This window comes from Mus caroli, unplaced genomic scaffold (genome assembly GCF_900094665.2).
Source record: "Mus caroli unplaced genomic scaffold, CAROLI_EIJ_v1.1 scaffold_18187_1, whole genome shotgun sequence".
NCBI classification, from domain to species: Eukaryota; Metazoa; Chordata; class Mammalia; order Rodentia; family Muridae; genus Mus; species Mus caroli.
Window position 1 is genome coordinate 1 of NW_018390075.1, and position 20,348 is coordinate 20,348.

The following is a 20,348-nucleotide window of genomic DNA, read 5'->3' on the forward strand; positions in this document are numbered from 1 at the left end:
GTTTCAGTATTAAGAATAGCCACAGGCTTAGAGAAATCAAAAAGAGTATTTTCAGTTGGTCTTCTGTAGCTAAATGCCAATAACTTCAAAACTGATTAAAATTATAATATTATAACATTTCTGTGTGTTAGCCATCTCCTGAACTATCCTCAGGGATAAGGAGATCTGTGGGTGCCCTCTAGAATCCAGGGACCATAGTCTAATGATAACATTCTTCCAAGAAATACCACCTTAGCCTGAACAATGAGCAGTATCCTGCACAATTCTCTTTTCCATTGTAACAAGCACTCAGTATAGCTCAACTATCTCTCTCCCTATTAGACATCAATGAGAGGAGAGGCCCTTGGTCCTGTGAAGGCTTGATGCCCCAGTGTAGGATTTGCCCATTAAAGCAAAATCATTAGAATGATGAGATCTCTGAACTTCACCATAACTAGGGGAAAAAGTTACTTAAAAACTACAGAAGAGCTGGGCAGTGGTGGTTCACACCATTAATCCAAGCCCTTGGGAGGCAGATGCAGGTAGATTTCTGAGTTTGAGGCCAGCCTGGTCTACAGAGTGAGTTCCAGGGCATCCAGGGCTACACAGAGAAACCCTGTCTCCAAAAACCAACCAGCCAACCAACCAACCAACCAACCAATCAACCAAACAAACAAAAACTACAGAAGAATATCCCAAAATCATTACTTTCATTTTCACAGAGGGAAATTTTGAAGCAAAAGGAGATTATCAGTACTTTTGGAAAAGGTAGATATTTAGAGGCTTCTTACTTTTGTCAACATGGATAACCCAGGAGAGCTAAATGCAAATGAAAAATGGAGAAAGAATATGGAAAATCATGGAAGAGGTGGTAGAAAGGGCTAGAGAGATGGCAAAACAATTAGGAGCTCTGACTGGTCTTGCAGAAGAGCTGGCTTCACTTATTAGCATGGACGTGGTAGTTCACAACCATTTATAACTCCAGTTTTACTGAATTTGCTGACTTCTTTTGACTTTCCCAGGCACAAGCATGCACATTGTTATGCATAAATTGCAGTGAAACCACTCATCCATATAATTATACCAAAGCAAACTTAAAAACTAAAAAAGCAGATTAGCAAGAGGAAGCTGAAAGAATACAGAGTAGAAGTATGAAACAACCTGTGTCTCAAACAAGAACTCTATTGGTGGGACTCAGTGATTGGAGTACTACAGGCTAAAACAGATCACTCTGTCATTCCTACACACAGAAAAATCCCACAGTGCTTACAATCATTAATACCATTGATGTCACTTAATGTTTCAGGGATTCTTTTTGCATGGCAGACTGGAACTTGAGGAGAAGCCTATTCTATTACTCTATATGTCAGTGACTAGCCTAGTTTGTAGAACTAGAAACAAGAAACAAAACTAATCAGGGATCCAGAAGCAACCTCCACTGATAGTCTCCTGGACAGTAAAACAGATAGATGTGGAGATGCTGACAAGTACTGTCAGTGGGAAAATCAAGTCATGGATGACACAGAGGTTAGGGGCATCATGTACCCTGAGAAAGATTAAACACTATTACTGAGGATGAGTGTAGAGACCAATAGCCTTAGTTCATTGAACTGCTTAGTTTCTACTGCTCCATCCCAGTGGTGTGCTGTCTGCAGGAATGTTAACCCAAGTACAGAAAATTACCTGATTTGTGCAACATCATCTTTCCTACATGGTACTGTGCTCTTGGGAAATATATGGAAGCTTTGAGATTCTACGGCCCAATTCTATGTTCATTAAGACACACCATTCCAGTGTAGATATTTTTTTCTGAACTTATACATGAAATCCTTTGGAGTGAGATGGTATGTATGTACCATATTGTGGAAGGAAATTGTCTATGGTAAACACAGTGCTGTAAGACAGCAGAGTCTTGACTGAACCAGATCTCAGTAACAGCAAAAGATAAGAGTTTTGGCATACACAACTATGGAAAGGTGACACTGAGCCAAAGCTGGTAGGTAGGGCTACTGTGTTGTTAGGGAATACCTGGGACCTCTCCAGGGACACAGAAGCAAACAAGCAAAGATAGTCTTAAGTTTGTATTCAGTGGGTGTTTGTGTCTAGAAGACGGTGTTGTGCCTCTTGGTGGTGAAGTGTGGCTTGTGCTGGTGCTGCAACATGCGGTGGGTCAATGGGAATTTGATCTTGGAGTCCTGCAACTGCTTGACAGCTGGCTGACAGCACTTGCCAGCTGCAATCTCTTCCACCTTCATGATCTGGATGGAGTTATATTTACTTTTCTTGCTACCTTTTTTCTTTTTCTTTGTTCTCTAATGCAATATGTCTCAACTACAGTTTCCTCCCCATCCCTCTCCCCAGCTTCTCCACCGACCCTCTCTTCCACATCCACTGCTTAATTTCCCCTCAGAAAAAGAGCAGCACCCTTCCCCCTCAACAATATCAACCCAAAGTCGCATAACAAAATGCAGTAAGACTAGGCCCAATACCTCATATTAATGCAGGATGAGGCAATTCAGTAGGAGGAAAAGAGTCCCAAGTGTAGTAGGCAATGGAGTCAGAGACACCCACACTATGACTGTTAGGAGTCTTCCAATATACTCCAAGCTAAACAAGCATAACATATATGCAAAGAATCTAGTGCAGACACATATTCAGACTTTGTGATTGCTGCATCATCTCTGTGAGCTCCTATGAAGCCCTGCTTTGTTGATTCTGTGGGTCATGTTCTCTGGATTCCTTGCTACCCTGTCTCCCTCATCCTTTTTCTCTTCTGCTGGGTTCCCAAGGTTGTGCATAATGTTTGACTGTGCATCTCTGCATGAGCTCCTATCATCTGCCATAAGAAATCTCTGTAATGATGATAGTCTATGCACAGATCTGTGAGTACAGCAGAATATCATTGGGAATCATTTCATTTATACTTTCCTTTTGGACCAGTTTGATTGTGTGCTAGGTTTCTGGGCTATCTCTAGCCTCCTGGTGTTCCAGAATATTAGTAGGTACAGAATTCCTCCTGTGGCATTGGCCTTAGGGGAGACCAGTCATTAGTTGGTCACTCTCACAAGTTCCAAGCCATCATTGCCTCATCATCACATATTTTGTAGTCAGGACAGGTTTTAGGTCAAATATTTTGTAGAGGTTGGTGTCTCAGCTTTACCACTGAACGCTTTTCCTGGTTACAGAAGATAGCTGGCTCAAGCTCCATATACTCCATTACTAGGAGTCCTTGCTAGGGTCACCCTTATATGATCCAGAAAGATTTCTCTGTCCTATATTTCCATATGGCCTCCCAAGATTGGGGACTTTCCCTTCTATTTTCTTACAAAATTTATGATGCCATTTTTTACACCTGAGTAATACTCTATTGTGTACATGTGTCACAATGTCTTAATTCTTTCTTCAATTGATGGGTTTCTAGATTGTTTCCAGTTTGTGGATATTATGAATAATGCCACTGTGGACATCAGTGAGCCAGAGTCCTTATGATAAGATAGAGTATCCCTTTATGTATGTTCATCAGTAGTATGTATAGATGGGTCTTTTGGTAAGTTTGTTGCCAAATTTCTAAGAAACTACCCTATTGATTTCCATAGTGACTGCATACATTTGTACTCCCACCAGTAACAGATGAGTGTTTTCCTTTCCACATTTTCATCAGCATGTGTGATACTTACATTATTGATATTATCCATTCTGATAGGTATAAGATAAAACCTCAAAGTCATTTGGTTTGCATTTCCCTTATCAATAAGGATGTTGAACATTTCCTTATGTCTTGTTCAGCCATTTGATTCCTCTATGAAAATTTTTTAGATCTGAACCCGATTTTTATTTGGATTACTTGGTTTGTTGATATCTAGTTTCTTGAGTTCCTTTTGGCTTTTTGTTGTTGTTATTTGGAGTAGATGAAACCTTTCCCCAGTCTATAGGCTGTGTTGTCTGTTTTATTGATAGTGTCCTTTGCCTTCTAGAAGCTTTTCAGTTTCATGAGGTCCCATTTATTAATTGTTGATATTAGTGCCTATGCTATAGGTGTTGTATTTAGGCACTTAAGTCCTGTGCTGATGAATTTAGACTATGCCCCACTTTCTCTTCTGTCAGGTTCATTTCATCTGGACTTATGTTGAGTTCTTTCTTAATGTGAACTTGAGTTTTATTCCTGGTAATAAATACAGACCTATTTACATTCTTCTATACACAGGTATCAAATTAGACAAGCACAATTTGTTGAATATGCTTCCTATAGTATATTTGTGGCTACTTTAACAAAACCTAGGGTGTTTGCACTTATGTCTGGCTCTGCACCCATTTGTTTAGATTAGATTCAAAGACTGACTCTACAGAGTAACTGTGATCCATCATCATAGTCCCTAGTTACTATCTCCAAGTGAAGACCAGGGAACTGAGGGTTACAAAAATGTATTATTCTGAGTTATTAAGCAAGTGTAACTAGTTTGTGTTCACCTAGATGGGATCCTCTGTGAACTTGTATTCCTCTGTTATATATATGTAACACAGAAGACTAAGTGGGGAAAAGATTCTTATTCAAAGGCAGCAAGAATGCAACATAATGTAATTTTCCTTATCAAGGAAAACTATGAATGGGAACTATGAATTCATAAGACTTAAGAAGGTGAAAGAGTGTTCATATTTTCCTATCCTCCCCAAAGACCCTTTCTTAAGAAGCCTTTCTTACTAATTGTATATAGGAAGCAAGGGATAACTCTAAGTGAGTCAGATTGTTTTTCATTGTGATAAAAAATATTGTTTTCTAGTATGATAAAAACCATAACCCATAGCAACATAAAGAGCAAAGGAAGTCAGTTTACAGTTCTACCTCCCATGAAGGAAACTAAGGGCAGGACCTCCAACAGGGCAGGTTCTAGGAGGCAGGAACTGAAGCACAGGCCATAAAAAAATGCTGCTTATTGCCTTACTCTCCATGGTTTGCTTTGCTTAATTTCTTAAGCTACTCAGGACCTGTGGCCAGACGATGCCACTGTTAACCTAATGCTGGTCCTTAGCACATCTATTATTAGTGCAGACAATTTCTCCATAGACATGCCTGCTACCAAGCCAAACAACCTGATGTTTTCCCTAGACCAACACTGCAGGGAGGACTGACTGCCATCAGTTTTATTTTGTTTTTCATGGGCATGCATCGGAATGAACATGCCTAAATATACATACATACATACATACATACATACATACATACATATAAGAAACAAATAGATTTCCAGAGTGGTTGTACCAAGTTGCAATCCCACTAACAATGGACCATTCAGAGACTGCCCTACTTGGGGACGCATCCCATAAACAACCACTAAACCCAGTCACAAGGGATATGTCAACAAGTGCCTGCTGACAGGAGCCTGATATAGCTCTCTCCTGCGAGGCTCTGCCAGTGCCTGGTAAATACAGTAGTGGATGCTCACAGTCATCTGTTGAATGGAGCACAAGGTTCGCAATGAAGTAGCCAGGGAGCTGAAGGGGACTGGAGCCCTATAAAAGGAACATCAATATGAACTAACCAGTACCCCCAGAGCTCCTTGGAATTATACTACCAATCAAAGAAAACACATGGTGGAACTTATGGCTCTAACTATATATGTAGCAGAGCCTAGTGGGTCATCAATGGGAGGAGAGGCCCTTGGTCCTGTGAAGGCTCTATGCCCCAGTATAGGGGAATGCCAGGACCAGGAATGGAAGTGGGTGGGTTGGGGAGCAGGGAGTGCAGGAGGGGATAGGGGATTTTCAGAGGGGAAACTAGGAAAGGGGATAACATTTGAAATGTAAAGAAAATATCAAATTAAAAAAAAAGAAACAAATAGATGTAAAACTACCTTCTTACTCATGTTTTCTTCCTCTCTCTAGGAAACACAGAATATAAGTTTGTATTCATTCAATGTAATCCCATATTTTATTCATTTTGTTTTCTTTTAAGTTATGATATACTCTGGGAATTTAAAACCATGAATAATTATTATTTTATATGTTCTTTATTAGATATTAGAAAATATTTAATAAAGATGGAAGAAGAAGAAAAAAAGAAATAAAGGAGTTAAAGACTTCCTGGAATTCAATGAAAATGATGACACAGCATACCCAACCTTGTGAGACACAATGGGACACAATTGCTGATGCCAAGAAGTGCTTTTTGGTAGGAGCCTGGTATAGCTCTCCCCTGGGAGGCTCTACCAGCCCCTGACTAATACAGATGTAGGTATTCACAGCCAACCACCAGAATGAATCCCGGGACCCCCAATTGAAGAGTTAGGGGGAAACTGAAAGAGCTGAAGGGGATTGCAACGGGATTCGCCACCCCCCCCCCGAGCTCCCAGGGTCTAAACCACCAAGTAAAGAGTATAGGTGGATAGATCCATGACTACACCTAAGAAATGTAGCAAAGGATTGTCTTATCAGGCATCAGTGGGAAGAAAGGACCTTTTTCCTGTGGAGGCTTGATATGCCAGAGTAGGGGGATGCTAGAAGAGTGAGGAGGGATTGGGTAGATGGGTGTAGGAGTATCCTCTTAGAGACAAAGGAGAGTGGGGATGGGATGAGGTGTTTGAGGAGTGGAGACAGGGAAGGGGAACAGAATTTGAAATGTAAGTAAATAAAATAACCAAAAAGAAAAAGAAAAACAAAGAAAAAATAGTATGTTCTACCTTAGTTTATGGCCCAAGAGACAGGGCCAAAGTTTTGAAAACATCAACAAGATGAAGGCTTCTCTCTTGATACAGGCTTACCCACAGTGTTGGTCTCATGACAAATTAATTTATATTGCGTATGAGGGACAGGATGATTTCTTTAAAAGCTTCAGAAATGCTTAGCCATCATCTGCCTTATTCTCACTTGCAAGACATGCAAATGCAAAACTCGGTTTTCATCTTTAAAAAGGATAAGAATCATTTTGATATATTGTCCTCTAAAACTCTTTCTCAGTGGAGTAACTCATAAATGTTTTAAAGTTTCTACCCCACATTCTAGAGAATTGAATACCTCCTTGAAAGTCATTGGAGTTTCTGATTTCAAGTGTCTCATTGACATGACATCACTGTTGTGTCATGAGGATCACGGCTTTATGTTTAGACAAGTGAAGACTCTTCAGCAAATCCTGAGTCAGAGTAAGGGAGTCAATATGGCTCTGGATTGAAAACAAAAGTATGAGGATTTAATCTTTCCACATGAATTCAGAAACTCAAAGAAACATATTAGATTATGCTCATTGTTTTACGCTGCATATGAAAAACATCCACACTTTATCAAATTTCAACACTTTATCAGATGACCAGCAGAGGGAGACATAATATGTTCAGGTAGGAACCAAGGAGACTACTGACCTGTGTTAATATTTAAAGCAACTTGAAACTCCTATTATTTACATAAGTGCCTCTTTCAAATAGTCTTTCTGATGCTTATACCATTATATTGTGCATCTTGACCTGTCCCTAGATAAGCATATATACAGAGAAACAGGGAATGTTCTCACTACCAAAGCTTGTTGGGTTCATGGTCCTCTGTATTTCAGGTCAGACTTTTAGAAATGAAGGGATATTAATTAAATATATGAATATTTTTCTTCATCTGGGACTTCTGCAACTTATGTAATTGTTACTGTTTAGAGGTAAAATTGAGAAAATAACAATATTCCTTCTACCTTTCTAAGTAGCTAGAGATGCTTTTCATGTACTTAGCCATCTTGTAACTTGTTCCACATAGTTTCAGTCTACAGAGGTGACATCTTAATGTTTCAGTCTCCAGATATCCTGTGTGTGACTCCAGGGAAGAGAGCCACCATCAACTGCCATTCCATGGGGACAATGCCATACATATGCACTGATACCAACAAAACCATGCCAGACTCCAAGGCTCCTTATTAAGTATGGTGCTGATCCCATCTCTGGAATCCCCTTGAACTTCACTGGTAGCTTATCACAGACAGGTTTTACCCTCAGCATCAACAACCTGAAATCATAAGATTGTGGAACCTATCACTATCACCAGGGTTATAATTTCTCACTTTTGGTAATATATAATATGAACAGACGACAGAAAGCAGAAGTTGAAGCTGAGTTGCCCATCTGCCTCTGATGGGACATTTAAGTTGTTGCGAGCATTTCTCAGGTTCAACTAGGCTTGAAGTTTATGGGCACATGTAGCTAACTGAACCCCAGATGTTCACTTCTAGCTGAGCTGAATTTATTCCATTTCAGCTACACCATCACATATCTGAGAATGATTTTTTTTGATATAATAAGCACCATTAATTCCACTGAAGCCACACCACAGAACAAACATATTTAAGCCTGAATAAAGATATTAAGTGGTACCTGTTTTTTCCCCAAGTGCAATTGGAATAGTGTTCTAATCCATATAATGAAATCTTCTCCAGGCACACACAGATAATTGAGAATACACATCATATTTTTATGCTGAGTGAATTGCTTTTATAAGCAAAGCCATTTTTGTTTTTATGACTTCCATGAACTGTCCACTAGAGCTCAGAAAAAATTGTCCAACTATCTTGCACACACAGTGAATACAGTGACTCATTTATGAAAAAAAAAAAAAAGAACATGAAACTGTCAAGATCCCTGTGGGACTTGAAGTGTCCATTGGTCCGTAGACTCAGGTTGAGTTGTCATGAGTTCAAATTAGTGGCAAATTAAAGTTGGTTTTACAAACATTTGTTATGGATAACTGTGAAGATGCAAACCACTTAGTTTCCCTTTGAAAGCATGGAAGTTTGAGAATCAATGAAGCTGTATGTGTCTTCAATGTCCCTGAGCTGCTCAGCATTTTTCCCGTTATAAGCATCTTTCATCATAATGCTGCATTTGTTGCAATATGTGAACTCACCGTGGTCTGGATGACTATTATTGTCACTCAGAGAACATGATTTCCTCAGAGCATTGCTACGCTTTCATGTAATTGATGACTTTCCCTCTCAATTTTATATATTGGGATGTTTCCTCCATTGTGGAACATACAGAGCTGTTTTCCTGGCATAAAATTTTGTGAAGTCTATGCATAGCTCTTTCCCTCCAGTAATAGGAAAACAATAACAATTTCATCTGCTTTATATTTTTAGGTTATTCTTACTATCCTATAGTTTGAAAAATAAGGCAATGAAGTATTCAGACTGGCTTCTTTATGGAATATGCAACTATGTTTCCACCATCGATTTTCGGATGTCAGTATCTCATTTCTTCTTTCTGCTAAATGATAGTCCATGGCTAGGTATGCCAAAGTTTGCTTATTCATTCACCTATAGCAAGGGATCATGTTTATTTCCAGGTTTTAAAAGTTAAAAAAAAAAGCTGCAATAGATATTCCATGATGGTTTTTGTATGGAAAGAAAGTTTTTGTTTTTTTTTTTTTTCCCCCGAGACAGGGTTTCTCTGTGTAGCCCTGGCTGTCCTGGAACTCCCTTTGTAGACTAGGCTGGCCAAGAACTCAGAAATCTCCCTGCCTCTGCCTCCTGAGTGCTGGGATTAAAGGTGTGCACCACCACGCCCAGCTGGAAATAAGGTTTTAAATCCTTTAAGTCAATACAGAGCTTGCAGGATGACAGGATAAGGCTTTGCCGTAATATCACCAGATTGTTGTCCTTCAAGGTGGTGTGACCATTTGCATTTCCATCAACAGTGAATAGAAATTGTATAGGGGACTTTGTGGATAGCATTTGAAATGTAAATGAAGAAAATGTCTAAGAAAAAAATTGTAAAATAAAAATAAAAAGAAATTTAGGTTGTCCACACACCTTCTATCATTCTGTTTGTCAGTGTTCTGTACTTGCAGCATTCTCAGATTTGTAGCAGTTTATTAATCACTTAACTTATATGCCAGTATCAAAATTCTAATATATGTTTTGATACTGAACTACTTTATGTATATTACCTTTAATGTAGTGCATTCTGAGGTAATTGCTCCATTTTCAAAAGTGATATGATTATACTATAATTTAAAATAAATACACGATGCAAAACTAAATAAAAAGATTGTCCTCATTTTTGAAGTGTTCCTTGATTCTTAAAGACAGTAGTTATTTAAGAAATAAAGATTTTGAAAATGTCCTAGTCTTCACAGTGTTTTATACATTTGCCACATTTTTAAAATCTGGCTTTACCAGCAAGATTTTGCTGACAGGACCCTGATATAGCTACCTCTTGTGAGGCTATGCCAGTGCCTGGCAAATACAGAAGTGGATGCTCACAGTCATCTATTGGATGGAACACAGGGCCCCTAATGAAGGAGCTAGAGAAAGTACCCAAGGAGGTAAAGAGGTCTGTATCCTTATAGGAGGAACAACCATATGAACTAACCAGTAATCCCCAGAACTAAGTATGTAGTTGCATATGTGGCAGAGGATAGCCTTGTTGGCCATCAATGGGAGGAGAGGCCCTTGGTCTTGTGAAGATCTTATGCACCAGTACAGGGGAATACCAGGGCTAGGAAGCAGAAGTTGGGTGGGTTGGGGAGCAGGGTGGGGAAAGGTATATGGGACTTTCGGGATAGCATTTGAAATGTAAATGAAGAAAATAACTAATAAAAAAAGAAAAAATCTGGCTTTACACCTTCTTTCATGACTCAAAAATTGGTATTACACTAACTTATCTCAAAACCTGGGAAAAATAGAATTTCCATGTAGTATACTGTCAGAGTGCTCTAGTTTCCTGTTTACAGTCAGCTGTGTGATAATGTTTCAGGCAGTTTCCATGACAACTGATTTACTTGTGCCTATATATAATGGCTTTTATATAGATATGCACTTGTTCTGAAATTTGTGCAAGGGACAGCAAATTGTTCAAAATCTTTCTGCACAGCAGCTAGTTGAGGCTCAATTTTCGGTGTCCTTGAGCTGTCATTTGAGTCCCCAACTATTTGTGAGAATATAGTTATGAAAATAATTGCTACCATAGGCAACATGACCAAGTCAGTTTCCAAATATAACCAACATGTTTCTACAAGTAACTACACTTAATATCTTGTCATTTATTTAATAACAGTGGCAATATTTCATTAAACATCTGGAAGGTACTAGCAACAAAATGAAGTGCATATTCAGTAGTCAATGACCTAGAGAAAAAAATTAAAATGAACAGTGAATTATACAAGGAGAGCTGAAAATTAAGTATAAGCAATGCACTTACTTAGATACTTTGGGGCATAGTTTCTTCCTTTTACTAGTAAACAAACCAAAATATTAAAACAATAATGGAATAATTAAGAATCTCTTGAGTATACTGAAATATATGTTTCCATGACTGGGAGAAAGTTGTACTTACAAAACATTAGTCTTCATTCAAACAAAATTTGATAATTGAAAACTATATAAGTAAAAGACTGTAAGTATGAACTACCAGAAGGTCAAGATTGTTTGATATGTAAGATTAAGAGAAATTGATCCAAAAAGATTTCAACATTATGAGAAAAATGTATATGTTTATGTATGGGGCATATGTTCATAATTAGATATGATGTTTATGAATGTATAGTAAGTATAATAATGCTTATAGTACATACTTTTTTGAATCATATTATTCCCTTAAATGTGTTCCTTTTATTATAATTAAAAGTATATTTCCCTATATGGATTCAGAGTACAGTCAATAAGTTGAAAAGAGAGTTGAATTTGCTTCTATTTTGTGTTCTTATAATCCAATAGAGACTATGAACACAAAATTCTGGAAGGTCATTTCATCCATGATGATAACTATCTGTGTGTTTCAACTTTATTCCTTTCCTTCTCTGCAATTTAGTCATGTGTGTACACACAAAATTTAAATAAATTTCAAACTATGCTGAAGTCTCATTTGCTGATCCATATTTATAATTGAATTGAACTGCATTAACAGTCCTTTAATTCCTGCTATTCTCCCTTCAGTCAACACATTTTGTTTTACTAATTTCACTTTTTAAGTTATTTTCACATTCAAGAATCCCACATAACTGTCCCCTCTATGTACACTGTTATACAGACTAGAGCATTTGCATATTGCTCCCTAGGGCGGTCTTTGCCCTGCTGACCTGAGATAAAATCTCAACTGTCCTCTTGCCTCCACTGATTACTCTCCTAAATTCATCTCCTCAAAATGATGAGACCTGTCCAGTTCCTGTTTCTGCTAATGCTCTGGATTCAGGGTAAGGAGTGTGGGTAATTGTGGACAATGGCAATGGAGGGTGATCTCTTAGATGCTTGTGTGTGCTATTCATGTGTGATGGAGCAGGCCACATTCTACAGAATGTGGAGAAATTCCAGACGGAACAGTAGCTATGCTAAGATCAATATTCTGACATAGATTGGATGGAGTGGTGTAGACTCTGAAAATTAAAACCTTCAAATTACTTGTTTTGTAAAAAAGCATTTGATATATAATATTTTTAAATCTCAATAACGTCTAGGATCTTACTTGAAGGAATAACATAAAAGATTTCACAAAGTTTGCTCAGGAGCTTTGCACATAAATTTACACTATTGTATTATAATTTCAGAAGCCAACGGTGATGTTGTGATGACTCAGACTCCACTGTCTTTGTCGCTTACCATTGGACAACCAGCCTCTATCTCTTGCAAGTCAAGTCAGAGCCTCTTACATAGTGATGGAAAGACATATTTGTATTGGTTACAACAGAGGCCTGGCCAGTCTCCAAAGCGCCTAATGTATCAGGTGTCCAAACTGGACCCTGGCATCCCTGACAGGTTCAGTGGCAGTGGATCAGGGACAGATTTTACACTGAGAATCAGCAGAGTGGAGGCTGAGGATTTGGGAGTTTATTACTGCCTTCAACGTACACATGCTCCTCCCACAGTGATTCAGACCTGAACAAAAACTTCCTTGCCTGGGGCAGCCCAGCTGGCAATGTGCTGGTTGACTGGAGAGGAGCAGAGCATCCTGTGTCTGTGTGAGAGGGAGGGGCTGGGGTACATGTGTAATTGTTTGCAGCTGTGAGCTCAGGCTAGACTCACCTGGCTGGATGAGAGATTTGTCTAGCTTTCAAATGCCTCCAATTTCTGTTCCTTCTTGCAATAGCCATTGTGTTGTCTCTGCATCAGGAGAATTTCATCTCATTAATCTAGCTGATTTTTGATGATTTTAACTATTTTTCATTTATTCTTTGAGCTTCATTTCTATTGCTTTCTTTTAATGAAGTATGTGTGTGTGTTTGTTAAATTCTCATTCAGATTTTTAATGTTTAAATGACTATCCATATGATTTTTTAAAAATCTTTCTAAGTAGACTTGGGAGCATTATTTTAAATGTCTTTTAAAATAATTGTGTAGATTTTATTTTCTAAGGGACAGTGTAACCAGAAATTGAGTATATGTATTTAGAGTTTTACTTTCACTTCCTCTTCAATATTTCTTAAGTCTTTATGTTGATCTTTGTGATTCTGGTATGATTTCTGGGGGCTGGCCCCATAAATGGGTTCCAGAGTGGATGTATACAATAAGGAATGTAGATCCAATAATTACATTGAGGCTATGAAAACTTGTTTCTATAAAGAATGTAGATCCATAAATTTCTGGTCTTCTTGTAAGAGCCATCTTGTTGTCTTTGCATTAGGAGAATTACGTCTCATTAATCTAGATGATTTTTGATGAGTAAGACACCAAGACAGGGATGCCTTGCAACTCCAGCAGACTAACAATTAGAAAATTTCTTTCTTTATGCAGATTCAAAAATATTCATGATTTCAAGAAATATCATATCATTTTGTCCTGGGCATACTTTTCTAATGTGCTCATGGTTCCAGTTCAAACATAGTTTAAAAAAATCAACTTTATTATCATCAACTCCATATTCTTATTCTTTTTTCATTATTATATTTAATCTTCTCTTACAGTACAGTTGTTATCACCCTCCAACAGCTCCTCATCCCATTCCTCCTTCTGAGTCTCCAGCAGGATGTTTCCACACCACCATGTCTCTCCATACTCTGCAGGGTCTCCATATTTCCTGGGGCCTCAAGTCTCTCTAGGGTTAGGTGCATCATCACTCATTGAGGCTAGACCAGGCAGTCCTCTGCTGTATGTGTTGGGGACTTTGGACCAGCTTGGTATACTGACTGGCTGGTGACTCAGTGTCTGAGAAGTCTTGGAGGTCCTGGATTTTTGAGAATGTTAGTGGTCTTCCAATGGGTTGGTTTCTGTTGCTTCTGTTCTTATGCTTGCCTCCTGCTATCTGATTATCTCAAGTGCTTTCTGTCCTCAATATATCTGTTTGGAGCCTGTCCTTCCTATAATCCCAGGAGATTCAGGACTCCTCTGAGTCCAGCTTTCTCTGTGATCCTTTGATTATGGGCTCCTGTGAACATGAGATTCTGGGTGTGTCAGAGTTCTTGGCAGTCAAGCTTCCTCTGAGACCCTGAAATCCTGGTGTGACCAAGCACCTGTTATCCTGGGATCCTGTTATCCTAAGATCCTGCATGTGTTACAGTGCCTGGAAGTGGTGTCTCCTTCGAGGACCATGGAGCTGTCTGGTCTGTTCGAAACCAAGGTAAACTAGTACTGATCAGAAGGAACCCGAGCCTCTGGTCAGGCAGGGCTCTGGTGTCCTTGTTCCTGCTGTCACAGGCCTGACACAATTGGTTTGGAACAGATGTTGTGTTCCACTGATCCTAAGATCACGTGGAGAGTTCTCTGGGGACCCTGGGGGTGTCCACCGATTCTGAGCCCAAGGTGACCCTGAGCTGGCGCTGACTGGAAGGCCACATTATTGCCAACATGTGCTGTCACTTGAGTTTTTGACCTTAGTCATTGGTATAAGGCTGTTCTGTCTCAGGGTTGTTTTGATTTGCATTTCCCTCATCAGAAAGGACTTTGAACATTTCTTTAAGTGCTTCTTGGCCATTTGAGATTTCTCTGTTTAGAATTCTCTGTTTAGTTCTATACCCCATTTTCTTCTTCTTTTTTTACTTCGGTTGTTTGGTTTTGTGGTGGTTAGCTTCTTGAGTTCTTTAGATATTTTGGATAGGATTAGTGAAGATTTTTCTCAATCTGTAAGTTGCTGTTTTGTTCTATTGACTATGTCCTTTGCCTTACAGAAAGAAGATTCTCAGTTTCTTGGGCTTCCATTTATCAATTCTTGCTCTTAGTGTCTGAGCCATTGGAGTTCGGTTTAGAAAATTTTCTCTTGTGCCCATGAATTTTAGGCTCTTTTCCCATTCTATCTTTTACTAGATTCACTGCATCTAGTTTTATGTTGAAGTCCTTGATTCCCATATTCTTATTCTTAATATTCTACAAATTATTTTAATTTAACCAACCAACCAATCAATCAAGCAAGCAAGCAAGCAAGAATATAACAGCCTATTTGGCTGGCAGCACTGAGTAGTTTCAAGATGCTTAGATAGAATATGGATAGATTAGATCGAATTGAGTCAGTCCAGGTGAATCACCGTTCTTTAGGCAGTGCTTTAATGGTAAATCATATTATTTGCAGATTTGCCTAAGCCTGAGAGTTCAGGCTTAGGAATTTTTGTACTTCTTACTTGTAATCTTGTAAAAATCTCTTTAATAAAGGAATTGTTTTGTTTCTATATTAATTAACATTATAATAACCTGGTATAAAACAATCTTTTCCAAGAATGACAAATCCTAATACCTTAATCTTTTTTCATTCTTTTATATAATTCTTGGATCTCTTATACATCTTCAAATCCTTCTTGCAATGCCATGTGATTTGCTTAAGAACCTTAGTATCTTGATAAAGAACAGTGTTTATTCTTTGCTCTAACTCTTGTGAAAGGGCAAGCATAACAGGCACCCCTCATCAGTTATTGTTCTGGAGGTCTCCAGGGTCTTCATGGACGCTATCTTGAATCAATGAATCTGTCTGTCTGTCTGTCTGTCTGTCTATCTGCCTATCATTCATTCTATCTACCAACTTACTTAATAATTGTCTGTCTGTTTATCTATCATCTATCTATCTATCTATCTATCTATCTATCTATCTATCTATCATCTATCTATCATCTATCTGTCTGTCTATCTATCTATCTATCTATCTATCTATATATCTATCTATTTATTTATCTATCATTTATTTTTCTTTCTCAATATCTCTGCCTTTCTCAACATTTACATACATGTATATCATTTCACTATTTCTATCTCTTAACCTCTTCCTACTCCTGATGACCTCATCTTCCCAAATGGTCTCCCTTCTACTTTCATGCCTTTTCTTGCAGAGAGCCACAGATTTTATGATCATGGTTGCAAGACAAGTCTAATCCTTTTCCTTTAGAATGTCATTTCTTTAAATAAACCTGCCCTGCTTTATATTGATATGAGTTTCTCTGACTCTCTCCTTCCTTACCTTCTTTATGTATCCTTCCCTCCCTTCTTTTATCCAGCATTCCCTCTATCCTTTCAACCCAGCTTTCCCTACTCACCATCACTGCCTTTAAAAAGTAGTTCTTCATAATTAAAGATTTCTGTAAAGGCCATCCAGAAACTACCTCACCTGGGGATCCATCCTATATACAATCACCAAACCCAGACCCTATTGTGGATGTCAGCAAGTGCTTACTGACAGAAGCTTGATATAGCTGTCTCCTGAGAGGCTCTGCCAGAGCCTGACAAGTACAGAGATGGATGCTCACCACCAGCATTGGACTGAGCACAGGGTCCCCGATGGAGGAGTTAGAGAATGGACTGAAGGAGATGAAGTGGTTTGCAACCCCAGAGGAAGAACAATATCAACCAACCAGATCCCCCAGCATGGCCAGAGACTAAACCAGCAACCAAAGAGTACACATGGAGGAACCCATGGCTCCAGCCATATATATAGCAGAGGATGGCCTTGTTAGGCATCAGTGTGAGGAGAGGACCTTGGTCCTATGAAGGCACAATGCCCCAGTGTAGGAGTATGCCAGAGGGAAGGGTTGGGTGGAGGCAACAATGTGTGTGTGTGTGTGTGTGTGTGTGTGTGTGTGTGTCCCTCAGGCAGAGGGGGATGTAATGGGAGCTTCCAGGGGGCAGGGAGTTAACCGGGAAAGGGGATAACATTTAAAATGTAAATATCCAATAATAAATTTCTGTAGAAATGTGGGTTTCTGTTCTTTATTGTTAGTTAACAAAAGTCAAACATTCAAATGTTCATGTAATGCTTTCTTAATTGAACAAGCAACAGATCCTTCCAAACATAATGACCATGGGTGACAAATATTGAAAAAGACTGGAACATAAATCATGAATTTTACTGATTTTATTTCTAACATGAAATCATGCACGTAACAGCAAGAACTTTGGAGAGTAAATAGAGACAGTGTTTCAGTTAAGGCACTTGAATTTTTCTGCAAAATAATGGGGGAACAGAACTGATATGTTTTATTTTATGTTACAGGAAAATCGTGAATTTAACAACTTTTTGGGGGCAATTGGATACTATTGATGTTTATATGCACACATACCATATTACCAGAAATATAAAATACATAGAGATATATAATATATGAAGAAAATATTTGAGGATCTCAGTGAAGCAAAATTTTCATACAATAAAAGAAGTGTAATTAGCACTTCATTATTATTAACTGATCATCAAGAAACATCAGAGTGTGTGAGTCTTAATGAGCAAAAATCCCTAACAAATTTTGTTGTAATAATTTTTCCCTCAGAAAATAGAATTTTAATCATGACATTTTTATGTAAGTTATTATAGGACTCTCTAAGCCATACTTTCCACACTTTAATCAAATTCTAATTCTATAGGGCAAAGGGAGGGTGGTGGGAGGTACATACATAAATAAGCACCTCTGTTCTTGTTCAAGTTTGGCCCTGTTGAGCAACTTGTTTAACCTTATTTAAAATGATTTAAAAGGTCTTAATTTGGCTAATTTTAAGTTTTCAATTAGATAAAAAATAGAAAATAAAACCACTCAGGCCCACCACTTCTGCAGCAACATGAAGGGAGAGTACACATACATTTACAGATACCATACTACTTAAGCTGTTTTTCATAACAGTATATAGTCACATCATTCATTTGCTACCACTGTAGCATTTATTTAAAAAAGACTTAAGATGAGTCTGACAGGGGAGTTTTCTTAGGAGAACTAGTTATTAGCTTAGAGCCTATTTCTAGATAGCTTGTTTCTTAACACAAGCAACCACAAAGAAGAAGCCCCCTCTTCTCTTTTTTAAAAAGCATCCTTGTCTCTTTAAAGTTCCGATTATTAATGGCTCTTTTGGTTGATTTTGGTTATTTTTTGAGACACAGTCTCATATACCTTAGACTGTTCTCAAAATCACTACCTAGGCAAGGATGGCCTTGAACTTCCAATCTTCTGCCTCTATTCCTCTAGTGCTGAGAACACAGGCATGTGCTGTCGTCAGAGCTTGTATGTGCAGCGATGGGGTCAAACCCAAGACTTCCCACATGATAATCCAGTCCTTGTTGAAGGTGATGCAGATTTCATGAGACTAAGCAATTCTGAGTCCAAGGGAAAGTCCAATGGCAGTGCAAAGAAGTCCACCTTGGCCAGCACAGCCAGGTCCTCGCCGCCGCTCTCTGAGGTCTCAGCGCCCAGCTCCTCGTCTCTTTCCCTCACTTACTTATTCCTTTCTTTAAAGAAACAAAAGCTAAGTTCTCCAAAGTTCTGAAAGTCAGTTTGTATAAAGCTGAGTGAGAACTTTGACATTTGATATTGCAAGGTCCTTTATCGCAGGCACTTTCTTCATTTGGGGTCAAGGCGAGGTAAAACAAGGAGAATTAGATTCCTAAATGCAGAGTCTTGAGTTATGAAGTAACCAGAGGAATGCGCATGAGCATGCTGAAAAGCTGTCTTCTGTTGTGTGGTGATGTGCTACTGCTCAGCGTGGTCCCGGAAGTCCTATTAAGAGAGGATTTGGAGAGGGAGATGCTAGCTCCAGGGTGGCTTGTTGAAGATTGGTTCTGCATAAGTAATTTTCTTCGACTTTGTCTAGTTCAGCTAAAATTGCAACTTTATTTTTATTTTGAAAACCTTGTACTGATGGATTTGCTGCCATCTTTGTATTCCGGGTCAATTATATTCAGTGGCCACTGATCAGGACTTTACAATCATCCTGAATGCGAGGCTCCCAGAGAAAGCTCGCTGTCTGGTCACTGCCATGCCGGGGAGGGGGGGGGGCTTGGCGAACCGTTGTAATAATTTATATGTAGGTTTTAGAACATACTTCATTCTTTTAGCAGAAGGAACATGGTCTAAAATATAATGTATGGTATACAACAATATAAATTAAAATATTAAAATATTTAAAACAATATACAATTATAATTAAAAAATACAATTGTATTTTTTGTCTTTTTTAACCAAAAAACAAATTAGACATTAATTAAAGAAATGTGTTCATCAAGGAAATACATAAATAATAAACTCTGATGAAGAAATAGAGTAAAATATAACTAAATAAGAACATTTAATTGTAAAAAGAAAATTGAAATAAAAATAAAATCAAGAAACATGACTCTCACAAGTTTTTGTTCTGCACATCATGGGTGATTTTTTTACATACAGGTCTCCTGGAATATTTCCTTGACTGTAGCATGTGTATGAGGTTAAATCACTGTTTAGACAACTGTATTATATTCAGTATCACATGATTGCTGCTTAAACTTATATCTCTGTTTTGAGTGCTTAGTTTTTTATTTGTTTTTGTTTTGCTTTGTTTTGTTTAGCCAGACTCACTTTAATTTCTTTTTTTTCATTTTTAGATGTGTTTTATTTTATTTTTATTTTTTTAATATATTTTTTATTAGGTATTTTCCTCATTTCCATTTCCAATTATCCCAAAAGTCCCCCATACCCTCCCACCCACTCCCCTACCCACCCACTCTCTCTTTTTGGCCCTGGTGTTCCCCTGTACTGGGGCATATAAAGTTGGCAGTCCAATGGGCCTCTCTTTCCAGTGATGGCCGACTAGGCCAACTTTTGATACATATGGAGCTAGAGTCAAGAGCTCCGGGGTACTGGTTAGTTCATAATAATGTTCCACCTATAGGGTTGAAGTTCCCTTTAGCTCCTTGAATATTTTCTCTAGCTCCTCTATTGGGGGACCTGCAATCTATCCAATAGCTGACTGTGAGCATCCACTTCTGTGTTTGCTAGGCCCCGGCATAGTCTCACAAGAGACAGCTATATCTGGGTCCATTAGGCAAAATCTTGCTAGTGTATGCAATGGTGTCAGCGTTTGGAAGCTGATTATGAGATGGATCCCTGGATATGGCAGTCTTTAGATGGTCCATACTTTCGTCACAGCTCCAAACTTTGTCTCTGTAACTCCTTCCATGGGTGTTTTGTTCCCAATTCTAAGGAGGGGCACAGTGTCCACACTTCAGTCTTCATTCTTCTTGAGTTTCATGCGTTTAGCA

The 20,348-nt window shown here is 38.4% G+C and overlaps 1 pseudogene and 1 gene segment (V, D, J or C); one reads left to right on the forward strand and one right to left on the reverse strand.

Annotated features, from left to right (window-relative positions):
- The first annotated feature begins 12,083 nt into the window (after positions 1-12,083).
- On the forward strand, positions 12,084-12,815 carry LOC110288470. The segment is given in 2 exon segments: positions 12,084-12,132; positions 12,484-12,815. Coding segments are annotated over 2 exon segments (381 nt in total).
- Positions 12,816-18,672: 5,857 nt separating this feature from the next.
- On the reverse strand, positions 18,673-18,985 carry LOC110288471 (annotated as a pseudogene).
- Positions 18,986-20,348: the final 1,363 nt, after the last annotated feature.